Raw genomic sequence first — 15,758 nt, forward strand, 5'->3', positions numbered from 1 at the left:
ATTTAACTTTGTCATATATTAAAAAATAGGGATAGCAGCTTTCTTCTTTCAAGCACATCTCTTTAGACAGCATATACTTGGGCTTTGCTTTTTTCTCTATTCTGATAAATGTTTGCTTTTCAAATGGGGTATTTAAAACACTTACATTCATTCATTCATTCATTCATTCAACTACAGAGATGGACTCTCACTCTGTCACCCAGGCTGGAGTGCAGTGACACGATCTCAGCTGACTGCTACCTCTGCCCCCCAGGTTCAAGCAATTCTCCTGCCTCAGCCTCTCAAAGTAGCTGTGATTACAGAGGTACACCACCACTGCCGGCTAATTATCATATTTTTTAGTAGAGATGGGGTTTCACCATGTTGGCCAGGCTGGTCTTGAACTCCTGAGCTCAGGTGATCTGCCTGCCTTGGACTTCAAAGTGCTGGGATTACTGGCGTGAGCCACCATGCCCTGCCATACACTGTACATTGTTGATGAGATGTTGTATCAACTCTTGATTTTAAAATCTTCCTTGGAGTGTGTTTAGTTTTGTTTAGCAGATAGGGAAATTATTGGTACATCACCCTGAACTTAGAGGCTTTTGTAATTTATTAGAAGAGTCTATTTTGATTTTTCCCTTATTTCTCAAGTGAATCTTCATTAGGATGTAGCCTTTACTCTCAATGTATGGGCCATTTGGAATTCCAATGGAAAAGCCAAGATTTTTATCTCTGAGCAGGACTAAAACTGCAAATTGTATCCTCTCTGTGATAGACAGTAGCTGAAATCTCTGCACAGCTTTTTCAGCATTCTAATTCATGCTTGCTCTCAAAATGCCTATGTTTAATAATTCTGGAGCCAGCTAGAGATGTGCAGAATTTGGAGCTGCTCAGCTTTGGCTTCCTCCTTTCTGAATTGTTATTTTCCAGCCAGTATGGAAGAATCAAACTCCAGCCAATACGACTGTGGCTTAAATCTGAGTTCTACCTGTCCCACCCAACAAAGACTGAGGAATATCCCCGAGAAAAGCTGTATAGACACTAATATCACTGAATGTGATTCTATTAATTCTGTGTTTAAATCCTCTTAAATTCTGTCTTTAAATTTCTGCCTGTTTCTAGTTGCTCTTTAAAGCCTTTAAGTAACTTTTAAAATATATTTTGTCTAGAGTTTTTAACTATAGAGACAACAGAGTTAATCCCATACTTGCTATTCTGCCATCACTGATTTTTGAGAGGCTATGGGCAAGGTCGGTGAAGAATTGTAGAAGATGTTCTCCAATGGGTATAAAACTCTAGGATGACAGATTGTTTTGCTTTATCTTGTTGCTTGCTGTCTTCTAGCATTTTAAAGCTGTAATTCCCTGGCTTATATGGTTTCTGTTGAAAGGCCAGTTGTTAGTGTTATTGCTGCTGTTTTGAAAATATAGGTCACTTCCTTTATGGCTGGCTTTAATATTCTCTCATTGTCTTAGAAATTTTCTTTTTTCTTTTTGGGGGGATGAGGTCTTGTTATGTTGCCCAGGTGGTCTGGAACCCATGGGCTCAAGTAATCCTCCCACTTCAGTCTCCTGCGTAGCTGGGATTTCAGGGATGCACCGCAGTGGCCAGCTGTCTTTGTTTTTAATCACTTTTACCATGACAGTTCCAGGCATGCATATCCTACATGAAGTTAACAGTTTCTTACATGTTGAATTGAGATTTAAGTTTTACATCTATTTGGGAAATTTTTCTTCTTCTCAATATTGTTTCTGTCCATGTTTCAACTCACTCTCTTTCTGGGTCTATAAATTCAGGTACGTTCGAATTTTTCACTTCAATCCATACAGCTCTTATGTTCTTTTTATTCCTTACACTTTCTATGCTTCAGTTTGAACCTTTTTTTTTTTTTTTTGAGACAAGAGTCTTGTTCTGTCACCTAGGCTGGGGCGCAGTGGCGCAATCTCGGCTCACTGCAGCCTCTGCCACCCAGGTTCAAGTGATTCTCCTGCCTCAGCCTCCCGAGTAACTGGGATTACAAGCGCCCACCACCACATCCAGCTAATTTTGGTATTTTTCGTAGAGACAGAGTTTCACCATGTTGGCCAGGCTGATCTCGAACTCTTGACCTCAGGTGATCTGCCTGCCTCGGCCTCCCAAAGTGCTGGGATTACAAGCGTTGGCCGCTGCACCAAGCTGAATGATTTCTTTTGATACATCTTCCAGTTCACTACTGTTATTATCTGCAGTGTCTCTTTTTTGTTTTTTGTTCTGTTTTGAGATGGAGTTTCATTCTTGTCGCCCAGGCTGGAGTGCAATGGCGCCACCTCGGCTCACTGCAACCCCCACCTCCCGGGTTCAAGCAATTCTCTTGCCTCGGCCTCTTGAATAGCTGGGATTATAGGCAACTACTACCACATCGGGCTAATTTTTGTATTTTTAGTAGAGACGGGGTTTCACCATGTTGACCAGGCTGATTTCAAACTCCTGACCTCGGGTGACTCTCCTGCCTTGGCCTCCCAAAGTGCTGGGATTACAGGCGTGATTACAGGATTACAGGCTGGGGTGACACCATGCCTGGCCAGTGTCTCTTATTAAACACACCTAACAGTATCCGTAATTTGATATATTAGAAATTCTCAACCCATCCCATATAGCTAGTATTATCCTGACACCAAAACCAGACAAGGGCATTACAATTATAGACCAAACTCTGTATTAGTTTTCTACTGCTGCTATAACACATTGCTACAAACTCAGTGGCTCAAAACAGCACAAATTTATCATTTTAAAATTCCAGAGGTCAGAAATCCAAAATAGGTCTTATGGGACTAAAATCTAAGGCTGCATTCCTTCTAGAGGCTCTTGGGGAATAATAGGTCCTCACCTTTTCCAGCTTCCAGAGACTACTCACGTTCCATGGCTGTTGGGTGCTTCCATCATCACATCATATTCTCTATTCCTGGCTTCTGCTTAGACGGCTGAGGAAATCCACGAGTTATATGCCTAATCTCTTCAGAGAGCCCTCTATGTGACTGAATACTCTGACTTTTGAGGTTTCTAAGGCACTAGCAAAAAGTTGTTCAGCCTCACTCTAGGCTTATACTTTGAAGCATGCTTTTCTGATAGTGAATCTCTAAATTTTAGCACCTTCTGTCATCTGGATAGGTAATTTCACAAATTGACAAACACTAATTGCTTGTATTTCAACAGTTCTTCTCTCAATTTGTATCTTTCCTCTCACATTTCACTATAAGCAGCAAGAAAAAAACAAGCTATACCTTCACCACTTTGTGTGGAAATCTCAGCTAAATATCCAAGTTCATTACATCAAGTGCTGCTTTCTACATTCAGGACACAATGAGCTAATATTTCCACTACTATATGACAAAGATCCCTTTTCCTTCAGGTTCTGGTAATGTGTTCCTCATTTCCTTCTAAACCTCCTTGTCAGCACTTTAAACATCATATGTATACCAAGTCTGTTTATGACAATTCAGATATTCTCTAAGACATTACAGGTTTTATCCACTATGATCCTTACTTTCATCTAGGCCCTCACTGGCAGAAGCTTTATCATCCACATTTTATCTAACAATCTGTTCAAGGTAATCTAGATTTTTTTTTAAATCATGCTACTCAAAATTATTCCATACTCTGCCAAGTACCCAATTCAAAAGTCACTTTCACATCCTTAGGTATGTATTACCAGGACCCCCATTTCCAGTTACTAATCAATATAGTGAACCACACTGAATACTAAATTAGAAAAAATCATTTATGTTGAACAATAATAATGCTGAAAATGTTGGGGTCTTTTCTGCTTCAAACTTTTGAGTAATTATATCATTGTCTAGTAAGAAATAAAATTTTACTTATTCTATGTCAATCACCTTATAACATAGTTATATCACCTTATAATAAAACTATCTTTTAGAATAGTAGGTAAGCAATAACATAAATAAGTATTATTGGGGGTTGCATTTTGTCCTCCCAAGATATGTTCAAGTCCTAACCCCTAGTACCTATGAAGGTTACCTTATTTGGAAATAGGGCCTTTGCAGATGTAATCAAGTTAAGATGAGGAAATAATGGTTTGGAGGACCCTACATTAAATGACTGGTGTCCTTATAAGGAGAGAGATACAGGGACACACAGGAAAGATGCCCATATGACGATGTAGGCAGAAATTAAAGTGATACAGCTACAAACCAATGAACAGCAAGAACTACTGGCAACCAATAGAAGCCAGGAAGAAGCAAGGAAGGAGTCTTCCCTATAGCCCAAATTCAGAGGGAGCATAGCCCTGCTGACATCTTGATTTCAGACTTACAGCCTCCTCAACTGTTGAGAATAAATTTCAGTTGTTTTAAGCCAGGCAGTTTGTGGTATTTTGGTATAGCAGCTCAGGAAACTAGAATAGAGTCTAGAGCTACTATACCAAAATAAACACACACACACACACACACACACGCGCGCACACACCCGACATGAAATCAAACAGAATAATTCCCCTACTTCATTCGACAAACATAAAGTTTTGTTTTTACAACTCTCCATGCACCAAACTTCCTACTGATTGATACAAGATCATGGAAAGCACAGACATTGACAGCATCGTAAATGAACACGGGAATAGGTTATGTTTTTAAACCACCAAAAATGGAAATGGCACCTGAAACAGGAATAAAAGGTAAACAAAAAGATATATATTGGTAGCAGTATACACTCCTATTTTACTCTCCTATTTCCAATAATATCTCTGACAAATATCACACTTAAAGCAGTATAGAAAAGAGAATGCTAGTGTTACAGCCATGAAATCAAGATAAATGCTATAGTGTAGTAAGTTTGGCAAATGTGCTTAATCTTCAACATTTCTTCCATACCCACTAAAGGTCAAGCAGCTCTGTACAGACTGATCATTGAAAGAGTTATATAATGTTCAAAAAATATAAAGCAAAGGGTATTTCTACAAAGTTAATCCAAGTACATTAAAAAACAAACATAAAAAGAATGAAGGGCTTAGCTACAGAATGATATACTCGATTAGGAAATCTTATCTTACCTGTTGAATTACTTCTGGATATAACATGGGTAGTCTTTCAGCAATAAGAGCCAGTCCACCCATTCCTGCAAAAACTTGTAATGGTGATTGAATGGGACAGGTTTCAAGCAAAGATTCATCCAATATCCCATCCATGCATTCATCACCTGGAGTGAGAGCCTCATCTTCTGGACAGCTAGCAAGTAAGTCTCCATGATCTAGACAATAAATTACAAATAACTGAATAGGTAAGAAAGTGTATATTTTTATAACATTCTTTCATTTACAAAAGCAGGTATTATTACTGTTTTCTTGCTACTCAAAAAAGAGCACAAAACATCATTTATTTAGATATAGTTGTATCATGGCTAGATACTACAATGACCTTTAAATGACTTATGATACTACCTTCTTTAGTCTTGTTATTGGAAGAATGGTTCATGGACTAGTAGCATGGGCATCACCTGCAAGCTTGTTTGAAATGAAGAATCTCCATTTTAACACTATGACGCAGGTCATTTGTAAGCATACTGAAGTCTGAGAAGCACCGTCCTTTAGGGCATACTTATAACTTATATCCTATGTTAAAATAAGTAAGTTCTCAAAAGTACTCATAGCAAATAATATGCTCTAAAGTATCCTATTAAGAAAAATTAATGACAAAGACTTCTCTTACTGAAAACAAAAAATTATACCATATACCGTATTAGTTTAACTCTGAATTACTCACAAAAGAAAACCAAAACATCATGTAAGGAGACCCTTTAAATATTAAAACAAAAGAGAGAAATAATCGTGCTGAAAAACTGGGCAAAGAAAACGTACCAAAATTTGCTGAAGAATACAAAAGACCAATAACTGAAGATTGAATTTTAGTCATGAAAAAGATGGTAAATTTAAATAAGTTCATACCATACTCACACTATGAAAAGTACTGATATAGCATTTATAGGAGTAAAAAATTGGAAACAACCACAACGTTTCAATGATTGGGAAACAAATAAATTTTCTTACATTTGCATAAAAAAATAGCCAATTCAAAAATGGACATTCAAAAATTTTTAAAGGAATATAAGGGCCAGGTGCGGTGGTTCATGCCTATATCCCAGCACTTTGGGAGGCCAAGGCAGGCAGATCAGTTGTGGTCAGGAGTTACAGACTAGCCTGGACAACAAGGTAAAACCTTGCCTCTACGAAAAATACAAAAATTAGCCAGGCATGGTGATGGGTGCCTGTAATCCCAACTACTCAGGAGGCTGACGCAGGAAAATCACTTGAACTCGGGAGGCAGAGATTGCAGTGAGCTGAGATTGCGCCTCTGCACTCTGGCCTGGGAGACAGAGCAAGACTCTTTCTCGGAAAAAAAATAAAAAAAAAATTTATGGACTATATAAGTAAAAAACAGAAATATGTGATCCCAACTACATGAGAAAACATGTTTATATGCATGAAATGCCACTCAATATAAATTATAACTAAGTTGTAAGTTGAGTTTCTCACTTTTATTATAAAACAATTCACATAGCTCTCACAGAAACATTAGAAATTAAAGTACACGCACTCATAAAACAAATGATGTTATAAGAAGTAATGCAACTTAGTTTCCAAATGAAATCATGGCCATTTTTTATATTTACAAAAATTCAGTCATAAAAAAATTGTATCTTACATTGATATAATAAAAACACAAGTCAATTAAGTCATTAGCTATAGAAATCTCTGCCTCTTTGTATGACAGTCTGTAATTTTTAAAGCAGTATTACGCACATACCTTTTTCAGGGTGTAGTCTTTTATAAGAATCTGTTTTTGATAGACTTGGGTCTGTTATAACTCTTGATCCCAATTTAACAGTCAGATCTATTGAGCGGTAACCCTGAGGAAGTTTTCGGTCATATAGGAGAGTTAAAAGCTGGGCAAGTGTCATTTCAGCTGGCAATGGCTGGCCTAAAATGATATAACTAAGTTAAATCTGGAAACCAAGAAAGAAACATTTACTTGGTTTAATTATTAACTACTTTTACTAAATTATAGGCAAGAGTTTGATTCTGAAACCAATTTCAAAACAATTAAAAAATTCAACAGCCATTAGAAAGTTTACAAAAGGTGAGTTTATTTCTGACATATAATAATGAACAATAATGTCTACAAAGTGTTAAAAAGTCATGGGCAAAACATAAACAAAGGAACAGACATTCCCATAAATCTGATGTGGGCCATTTTTTTCTATAAAGGGCCAGCTAATAAATACTTTAAGCTAGGGGAGCCATATAGTCTCTGTTACAACTGCTAATCTACATTGTAGCAGAGAAGCAGCTATGGACAATACACTAGTAAACGGGCATAGCTGTATTCCAACAAGTTTATTCCAGGCAGAAGGGGAGACTCACATCACCTAGGTAATGGGCCATGAGAAATGTCATGTCACAAGGACCTCTCCGGACAGAGGTATCCAACCCACCAGTCAATAGTTAGTTGACCTCCACCATGAATCAATAATGTAAAGCTAAGAAGAAAAATTCCTTTGAACTGAGTTGGCAACTTTATTTTAATACAGCATGAAAACGGTGATAAAATAGAGGATGGGTATCCCTCATTCAAAATGTTTGAGACTAGAACTGTTTCAGATTTCACATTTTTTTTTTTTCATTTTCTTTTTTTTTTTTTTTTTTTTTGAGACAGAGTTTCGCTCTGTCACCCAAGCTGGAGTGCACTGGCCAGATCTCAGCTCACTGCAAGCTCCGCCTCCCGGGTTCACGCCATTCTCCTGCCTCAGCCTCCCGAGTAGCTGGGACTACAGGCGCCCGCCACCTCGCCCGGCTAGTTTTTTGTATTTTTTAGTAGAGATGGGGTTTCACCATGTTAGCCAGGATGGTCTCGATCTCCTGACCTTGTGATCCGCCCGCCTCGGCCTCCCAAAGTGCTGGGATTACAGGCTTGAGCCACCGCGCCCGGCCTTTTTCATTTTCTAATATTTGCATGTACACAATGAGTTATCTTAGGGAGGGGATCCAAGTGGAAACAAAAAATTTATGTTTGTGTGTATACACACATATACACATCCCTTATATACATAGCCTTAACATAATTTTGTATAGTATTTTTGATTATTTTGTGCCTGTAATAAGGTTTGTGTACCCTGAACCATCAGAAAGCAAAGGTGTCACTATCTCAGCCACCCATGCCAACAATGTGTGACTGGTAGGCATCATCATCATTCCTGACTCTTGATCTACATGCTACCGATAGGCAATCGTTTTCTTATATTTATTCACACATTAAGTACTTAACAGTAAAAATATGACATACCATTAACAGAGTGAAAAAATAATGTGTCAGGGCAAATCAGCAGCATAGTAACATCACCAGGATATCTGTTTCAGTTATTAAACAAAACCAACCACAGGACCGGGCATGGCCACAGGACCAGGCATGGTGGCTCATGTCTGCAATCCCAGCACTTTTGGAGGCTGAGGCAGGTGAATCACCTGAGGTCAGAAGTTCAAGACCAATCTGGTCAACATGGTAAAACCCTGTCTCTACCAAATATACAAAAATTAGCCAGGCATGGTGGTGGTCACCTGTAATCCCAGCTACTCAGGAGGCTGAGGCAGGAGAATTGCTTGAAACCAGGAGGCAGAGGTTGCACTGAGCCGAGATCACGCCATTGCGCTCCAGCCTGGGCAACAAGAGTGAAACTTAATCTCAAAAAAAAAAAAAAAAAAAAAAAGGAAAAAGCAACCACAAACAGCAGGCTTTCAGTCTTCACCTATGATGCTGTATTTCTATTAAAAGGTTACTATAGACTGTGTTTTTTAGGTAAGAAGAAACATCAGAAGTAGCTGAGGAACCAGGAAGTGGAGCCTACAGGGGATGAAGAGACATTCTGCTGGAAGGCTCTTAAAAATTCTTCTTGCAGAGTCATCTGCCTCATTAACATGGTTTTTAGCTCAGAAGACTCTCTTTAGCTCAGAAGACTCTCTTCGATTTTGAAAATTGACAAGGTTTGTCATTCTGTTGTTAATGCATGCTGCCCTAGTCCTTCAGTATGCCCACCATACATTTTCACCATGTCTTCTTCTATAAGCACCTTTTCTGTGGTGTTAACTTGATCTTCTTCAACACTATCATCACCCTGATTCAAAACTGTTTCAGCTATTTTACCACCAGTCAATGAATGAATAACTGAAGCATTATTATCAAAGCTGAAAACTTCTTTGACATCTACTTCTTCCAGCTTACTGCTGAACTCTGAAGATATATTTTTTACATATGTAAAGAGGTCAGACATCTTTTTTTTTCACTTGACATACAGAATCCTTCAAAGTCACACACAGTTCATCATTATCACTAAACATAGTTGCAGGCCAGAGGTTGTGCCAAGCATGCTCAACTGTGTCTTTGTCACTGTGTTCCAAGTATTGGCAACAACATATATGGCATTCTTTATACTAAACTCCTTTCAAAAATTTTCTGCACCCATGCCTCTGTTCACTGCTGCCAGCATGCTGTTCAAGAAAGGGAATTTTTATTTTCTGTTCATTGATCTAAAGATACCCTGGTCACATGGTTGAATTAATGAAGTCACATTTGAGGGAAAGTACACAGCATAAACATTAGTTTCGAGAATTTTAGCTGGAGGATGAATTGGGGGATATCAAGTAATAACAAACTCCTACATCGTTCAGTCTAGCTTACGGGCAGTACATACAAGTCACTGGTACAAAATGTTTATGAAACCGATCAGAAAAGATATCTGTGGTGATCCATACCTTTGTGTCAGCGTAACCATGGACTGGTAAGAAATTCACTCCTTGAAAACAGCAAGTGTGAAAGGTTTTGCCTATCAGAGCATGTTTGTACTTATGTATGCCAGTTGCATCAGCACATCCCAGGACAGTTATTCTGTCCTTGGTATCCTTAATTCCTGGAGGGGCTGTCCCATCAACTGTAGTCCAGTGTCTTTTCTGGGACAATAACACCAGAACAGTGATATTTCATCAGCATTATCAACTGTCCTGGCAGCAGATTTTCATCAGCCATGACTTTGGCAAATTTATCAAAGAACTTCTCCATTGCTTCATGATCATCAGATGCTTTATCACCAATCTTTAAAAATGTAATGTCGTATCTTCTCTTAAACTTCTGCAACCAGTGTGTTGAATATTCACAGTCCCTTTCAACGTTCAGTTCATCATGATAGATCGTTACTTGTTACATGATCAGCATACCATTAAGAGGCACATGTTCACTGCCAACACTGATGGATTCACTATTTCAATACACAATCAATATGTTCATTTTTAGCTTTATGAAGTGCTTTTTCTATTTTTCATTAAACTCTATCCACCACTTGCAGCAGAGAACATCAATGGTTTATCTTTGTTTGTTCAGGTCATATATGGTGGTCATTCCAACACCATACTCTCTTGAAAGACGTTTCAGACTTACATTGCTGTCCAGTTTCTCCAATAGCTTGTTTTTCTGTGCTACAGATAAACATAAATACTTCCTCTTTTTATTACTATTACCCCTAGGGGCATCTGGGGCCTTTTTGAAATTTCCAACACCACAGAGCAAAAAAACAGTAATGCACATACATGTTGGCACCATATGGGGCATCGTGGGAAACCTGCTGTTGGCACATCTGGCATGTACATGTGCAATTTTGTTACCCACTGTGGATATGTAGGGGGGAATCGAGCATGCTAAAAAATACCTGAAGGGGGCTGGGAAGGTCTTTTTCCTCTTGCGGACGCTGAATAAACTGTGTGTTGTGTACCTGTGTTACACTGCAACCGTCATATGAGGTCAGATGTGGAATTTTCTACTTGTGTCATGTCAGCACTCAAAAAGTATCAGACATTGAATTTTTGGATTAGGGATGCTCAACCAGTTATCACCTTGAACAACAGACAGGATAGTGCTCGATACATTTGTTTTATCTGGGAAGAACATAAGGCTTAACTACCAGTGGTCTAAGAGTTCCACTGCTTGAACTAGTCCTACAAATTTGCCCCACGATGTTTCCTAAATAACTTATCATGAACTCTCTAAATATTTATTTCATCAATCATTTCATGGCACACTGACAGAAAAACTTAGAAATCCAGTGAAATAGAAATATATAACTTGACAGTGTTAAACAGTTTAGGACATGTAATAGATTACTACTTTGCTCTCACTTCTCTTCAGAGGAACTCTATGGAAGAGGAAGTCTCACTAACTCATTAATCTCATCAATAGCACCTGATTAAAATGATTTTGGTGACTGTGCCTCTGATTTACATAGTTTTAAGGCTACTAAAATTTCTTTGATGTTTATTAATTGTAGAATATTACCTGCCAAGAGTTTGTGAAACAGGTGAAACACTGGGACAGTAATTATTTTGTTGGCAGCCTCTGCTCCTGAAGTACTTCCTATTTTATCAGGTATTGTCCTCCCCCTCCTGGATGGTGGGCGAGGTGGTGTAGCTGACACAGCACGTTTAGACTGAGACTTCAGCCCTAAAAGAAAAGAATCAGTAAGATTCTACATAGTCAACACACTAATATGAAGGAAAATAGTGTTTTTAAAATATTTTCAGAAGGCATGCATTCCTAGCTAATGTCAAAAGACAGAAATGTTCTTTCTAATCCAATATCTAATCTCCCAATTCTATTCGTCCTTCATGACAATAAATAAGTAATTTTGGCATTGCGTCTGTAACTATTTTCCTAAAAAGTAAAAACCACAGCTAGCTGCTATAATCTCTGAAATACACATGACAATCCATTTAGTAGAAATTGAAAAAAAATAAAAAGATAAAAATCTAGTATTAAAACATCATTACAAGTCAGCTTTGTATGTTAGTACATTGTATTACATAAATTTCCTGTAACTAAAATAGTAGTATTTTATAGAAACTCAAACAAAATCAAGATTATAAAAAATAGAAAGCATACCAGAGGCAACAACAACACTGTAATTGTCTTGAAATCCATTTTCTGCTTTAACTTTTTCTTTCTCTTCATGGTTTTTCTTTTCTTTGTCATCTTTTTGTTCACTAATTAATTTAGCTGTGATACTTGGAGTATCTGTAAGAAGATATTATCTAAAATACACTGCTTTTCCAAATCATTAAGAAGGGAAGTAATAAATATTTCAGAGAAAGATTATGCAAGATAGTATTTTCCTTAATACTAAGGCAATATAAAGGAATTTAGGAGAAATGACATGAGGTAACGGCCTGATATCTAATCTTTACTGACATTGAAGAAGAAGACTCGCCACTGTACTTAAGCCAGAATATTTAAGTTCTAATCTTTATAAAGTATTATATACAGTGTTTTAATAGTACCACCTCCAGAAACAATAAAAAACCAGTAGCATGAAAACTTGCTTTATTTTAGCCATAGTTCAATGTGCTTGGCAACTGCATCTAATTCAGTCCTCACAATGTAGAAATCAAGAAAGAATGTTATTTTCAAAATGAAGAAAAAGCCTTAGAAAGGCTACTGATATAATCTGTATATGGCAAATATGGGACTCAAGTGCAAGATTCAGTCTACAGCATTAAACTAGACTTCTGCTTATACTGCAAATGAAAGTATAAAGGAATAAATTTCTGTAACCGATTTCCTGTTCTGTTAATTTTTATTTAGGACAAACACAGGAATCTTAGACAACAAAATAATGTGTTTTAAAATTTAATGTGTTTTACTTTAAAAAATGAATATTAAGGGCTTTCATAGACTGTTATTACTCTCTATTTCTTTCATTACTATGGCATATAGCACACCACTAAAAATTATAAAATAAATGAGCGATCATATAATGTGATTTAGTTATTAAGAAATTTAAAGGCTCAACGAATTGTTTTGAAATCATAATTTTTTTCACTATATAACTATTATCAATTCTCCAATTCTATTTTTAGACAAGGTCTCGCTGTGTCGCCCAGGCTGAAGAGCAGTGGTGTGTGTAATCACGGTTCACTGCAGCCTCAACATCCCAGGCTCAAGTGATCCTCCCACCTCAGCCTCACAGGTAACTGAGACCACAGGCACATGCCATGAATTTCTGTATTTTTAGTAAAGAGGAGGTTTCACCATGTTGCACAGACTGTTGTCGATCTCCTGGGCTCAAGCCACCTGCCTGCCTCAGCCTACTAAAGTGCTGGGATTACAGGCATGAGCCACTGCATCTACCTCAATTCTCTTTTTACTTCCCTAATTTAACACAATTATGACCCAGTCTTTTATGTTAAAAAGGTTGAGACAATAAAACAACAAACAATATCTTTTGCAATAACTCCCATTTTATAGTTTTTAGTATATGAAAGTGATTTCAATTTATACAGCTTGTTAATACTAATCGCTAATTGCCTATAGACAGTTTTGTGAAGTAAAAAATTTATACACGTTACAAATGCATGGTGCAACAACACATTTTACTTTCTAACAAAAACAACCAAGCAACCAAAAGTGGCAAACATACTGATACAGGTCACAGTGAAACATTTAAATAATAAGAAATTCACAAAGTTAATTTATAGCATAATCAGGTAAGAAAAATACATAAAGAATATTAGGTAACAATTTACTTAGTGAAATTAGAAGTTTAGCCAATTTTCATTTATTACCCTTATTTCAAAAGTAAGTATAAAGAATAAAAGCCATTCAAACACTGAAAAAAGTTTTCTCAACTTCCTTTTAAAACTGCTCTGGTTTCTAATATTAATTTCATTTTTTATTTTTTAATACAAATTTCTATTTTATTTTTTTCTCTGTACTGGAATGGATGCAAAAAGCTGCTCTGTTTTAGAATTCCACTTCTGGCCAAGAAGGAATTATAAGGATCAGGTTCATTCTCCCACCTGAAATAACCATTAACTAGAAATATATATTAATAATACTTTTCAGACCCTGAGCATCAGGCAGGGCAGGGCAGTGATGCCTGGGTGAGAGGAAACCAATGAGGTGACCCCTAGGATTGTGTGAGCTGTCTGGAAAAGAATTCCTAGGCCATAGCTCAGCACAACCTAGGTGTCACCCTAGACTGAGGATACAAGAGCCGGGAATCCAGGAAGAAGAGATCCGCATCTATGCAGATTTGCATCTAGAGATCTGGAGATCCCTGAATCTCCAGAGATCTATATAGGGTCTTCAAGACTTCAACATGTACTGATGAACATATGTGAGCAAACCACTGAAGGCCAGGAAAGGTAATACAGAAAAGTAGCAGGGCAAACAAGCTCCCCAGGGTTTCAGGGAATAAAATGCTTTGTGTTCTTAGACATCTAGTGATTCCTAACAGAGTACTCATAAGGGCAGAGCCTTAATAGTGGGGTCAAATGGGATTTAGAAATGCATTTTCAAACCTGGTACTTTAATTCTACTCTAATGTAGTACATATTTAAAGGTAAAATTCATTAAAATTAAAAATTCAATTTAAAAATTTAGTTTCTGGCCGGGCGCGGTGGCTCAATCCTGTAATCCCAGCACTTTGGGAGGCCGAGATGGGCGGATCACGAGGTCAGGAGATCGAGACCATCCTGGCTAACACGGTGAAACCCCGTCTCTACTAAAAATACAAAAAACTAGCCGGGCGAGGTGGCGGGCGCCTGTAGTCCCAGCTACTCCGGAGGCTGAGGCAGGAGAATGGTGTAAACCCGGGAGGCGGAGCTTGCAGTGAGCTGAGATCCGGCCACTGCACTCCAGCCTGGGCGACAGAGCGAGACTCCGTCAAAAACAAAAAATAAAAAAAAAATAAAAATTTAGTTTCTTAGTCTCATTTCATGTGCTTAACAGTCACCAAACTAGACAACACTGGTTTATAAAAAAATACCAATAATTACAGTAAGTCTGGCCTTAGATTAAAAGCTGCTCTGATCCTACTTACAAAGATTAAAAGCAAGTGTAAAAGCAACAAACTGTATTCAAATAATATCATTACATTTCATGAAAAAATAAAATACCTATATTAGAATACAAAATATTCAGCACCCCAAAAAGTAAAATTTACATTGTCTGGCATCCAAGAAAATTATCCAGGCAAATAAAGAAGCGAAAACATAAAATCCATAAGGAAGAGAAAAATAATACAAACAGACTACTATGTTCAAGAAAGTTGAAGAAAATCTACATACTTTCAGTAAGGACAAGGAGATATAAAACTTCTAACAGATCAGACACAGGAAATTATCCAAAATTTAAAAATAGAGAAAAAAAATGATGGGGGGAAAAGAGGAAACACAGATTTGGGGAGGTGTCAAACAACTTCGCATGGCCTAATAAGTGAGTAACTGTAAGTATAAAAAAGGGGGAGGCAATTATTGAATAAATAATTGCCAAAATATTTCTAAATTTAGTGAAATATAAAACACACAGATTCAAGAAATTCAATAAACTCTAATCATAAGAAATGTGAAGAAAAAACTGTAAGGCACACAATCATCACACTGCTTAAAACCAGTGACAGAAATTTGTAAAAGCAAACAGACTGACACATAAAGGTTATTATTTGAAAGTAATATTGTTGGCCTGTAATCTCAGCACTTTGGGAGGCTGAGGAAGGCAGATCACTTGAGGCCAGGAGTTTGACATCAGCATGGCCAATATGACAAAACCCCATCTCTATTAAAAAAAAAAATAGCCAAGTGTGATGGCATGCACCTGTAATCCCAGCTACTCTGCAGACTGAGGCAGGAAAATTGCTTGAACCTGGGAGGTGGAGGTTGCAGTGAGCCAAGATCACGCCACTGCACAGCC

At 37.5% G+C, this 15,758-nt stretch overlaps 1 protein-coding gene across 1 annotated transcript in view; it reads right to left on the reverse strand.

Annotated features, from left to right (window-relative positions):
- The window catches only part of BIRC6 (baculoviral IAP repeat containing 6), a 266,933-nt gene that overhangs the window by 82,666 nt on the left and 168,509 nt on the right, over nucleotides 1-15,758 (reverse strand). Inside the window, exons 57-60 of the mRNA XM_011936037.1 lie at nucleotides 11,952-12,083; nucleotides 11,349-11,513; nucleotides 6,780-6,953; nucleotides 5,030-5,226 (exon numbers count right to left, since the gene is read on the reverse strand). Coding sequence (XP_011791427.1) covers nucleotides 5,030-5,226; nucleotides 6,780-6,953; nucleotides 11,349-11,513; nucleotides 11,952-12,083 — 668 coding nt within the window. The remainder of the gene's footprint in view (nucleotides 1-5,029; nucleotides 5,227-6,779; nucleotides 6,954-11,348; nucleotides 11,514-11,951; nucleotides 12,084-15,758) is intronic.

Source organism: Colobus angolensis, unplaced genomic scaffold (assembly GCF_000951035.1).
Source record: "Colobus angolensis palliatus isolate OR3802 unplaced genomic scaffold, Cang.pa_1.0 Scaffold15, whole genome shotgun sequence".
NCBI classification, from domain to species: Eukaryota; Metazoa; Chordata; class Mammalia; order Primates; family Cercopithecidae; genus Colobus; species Colobus angolensis.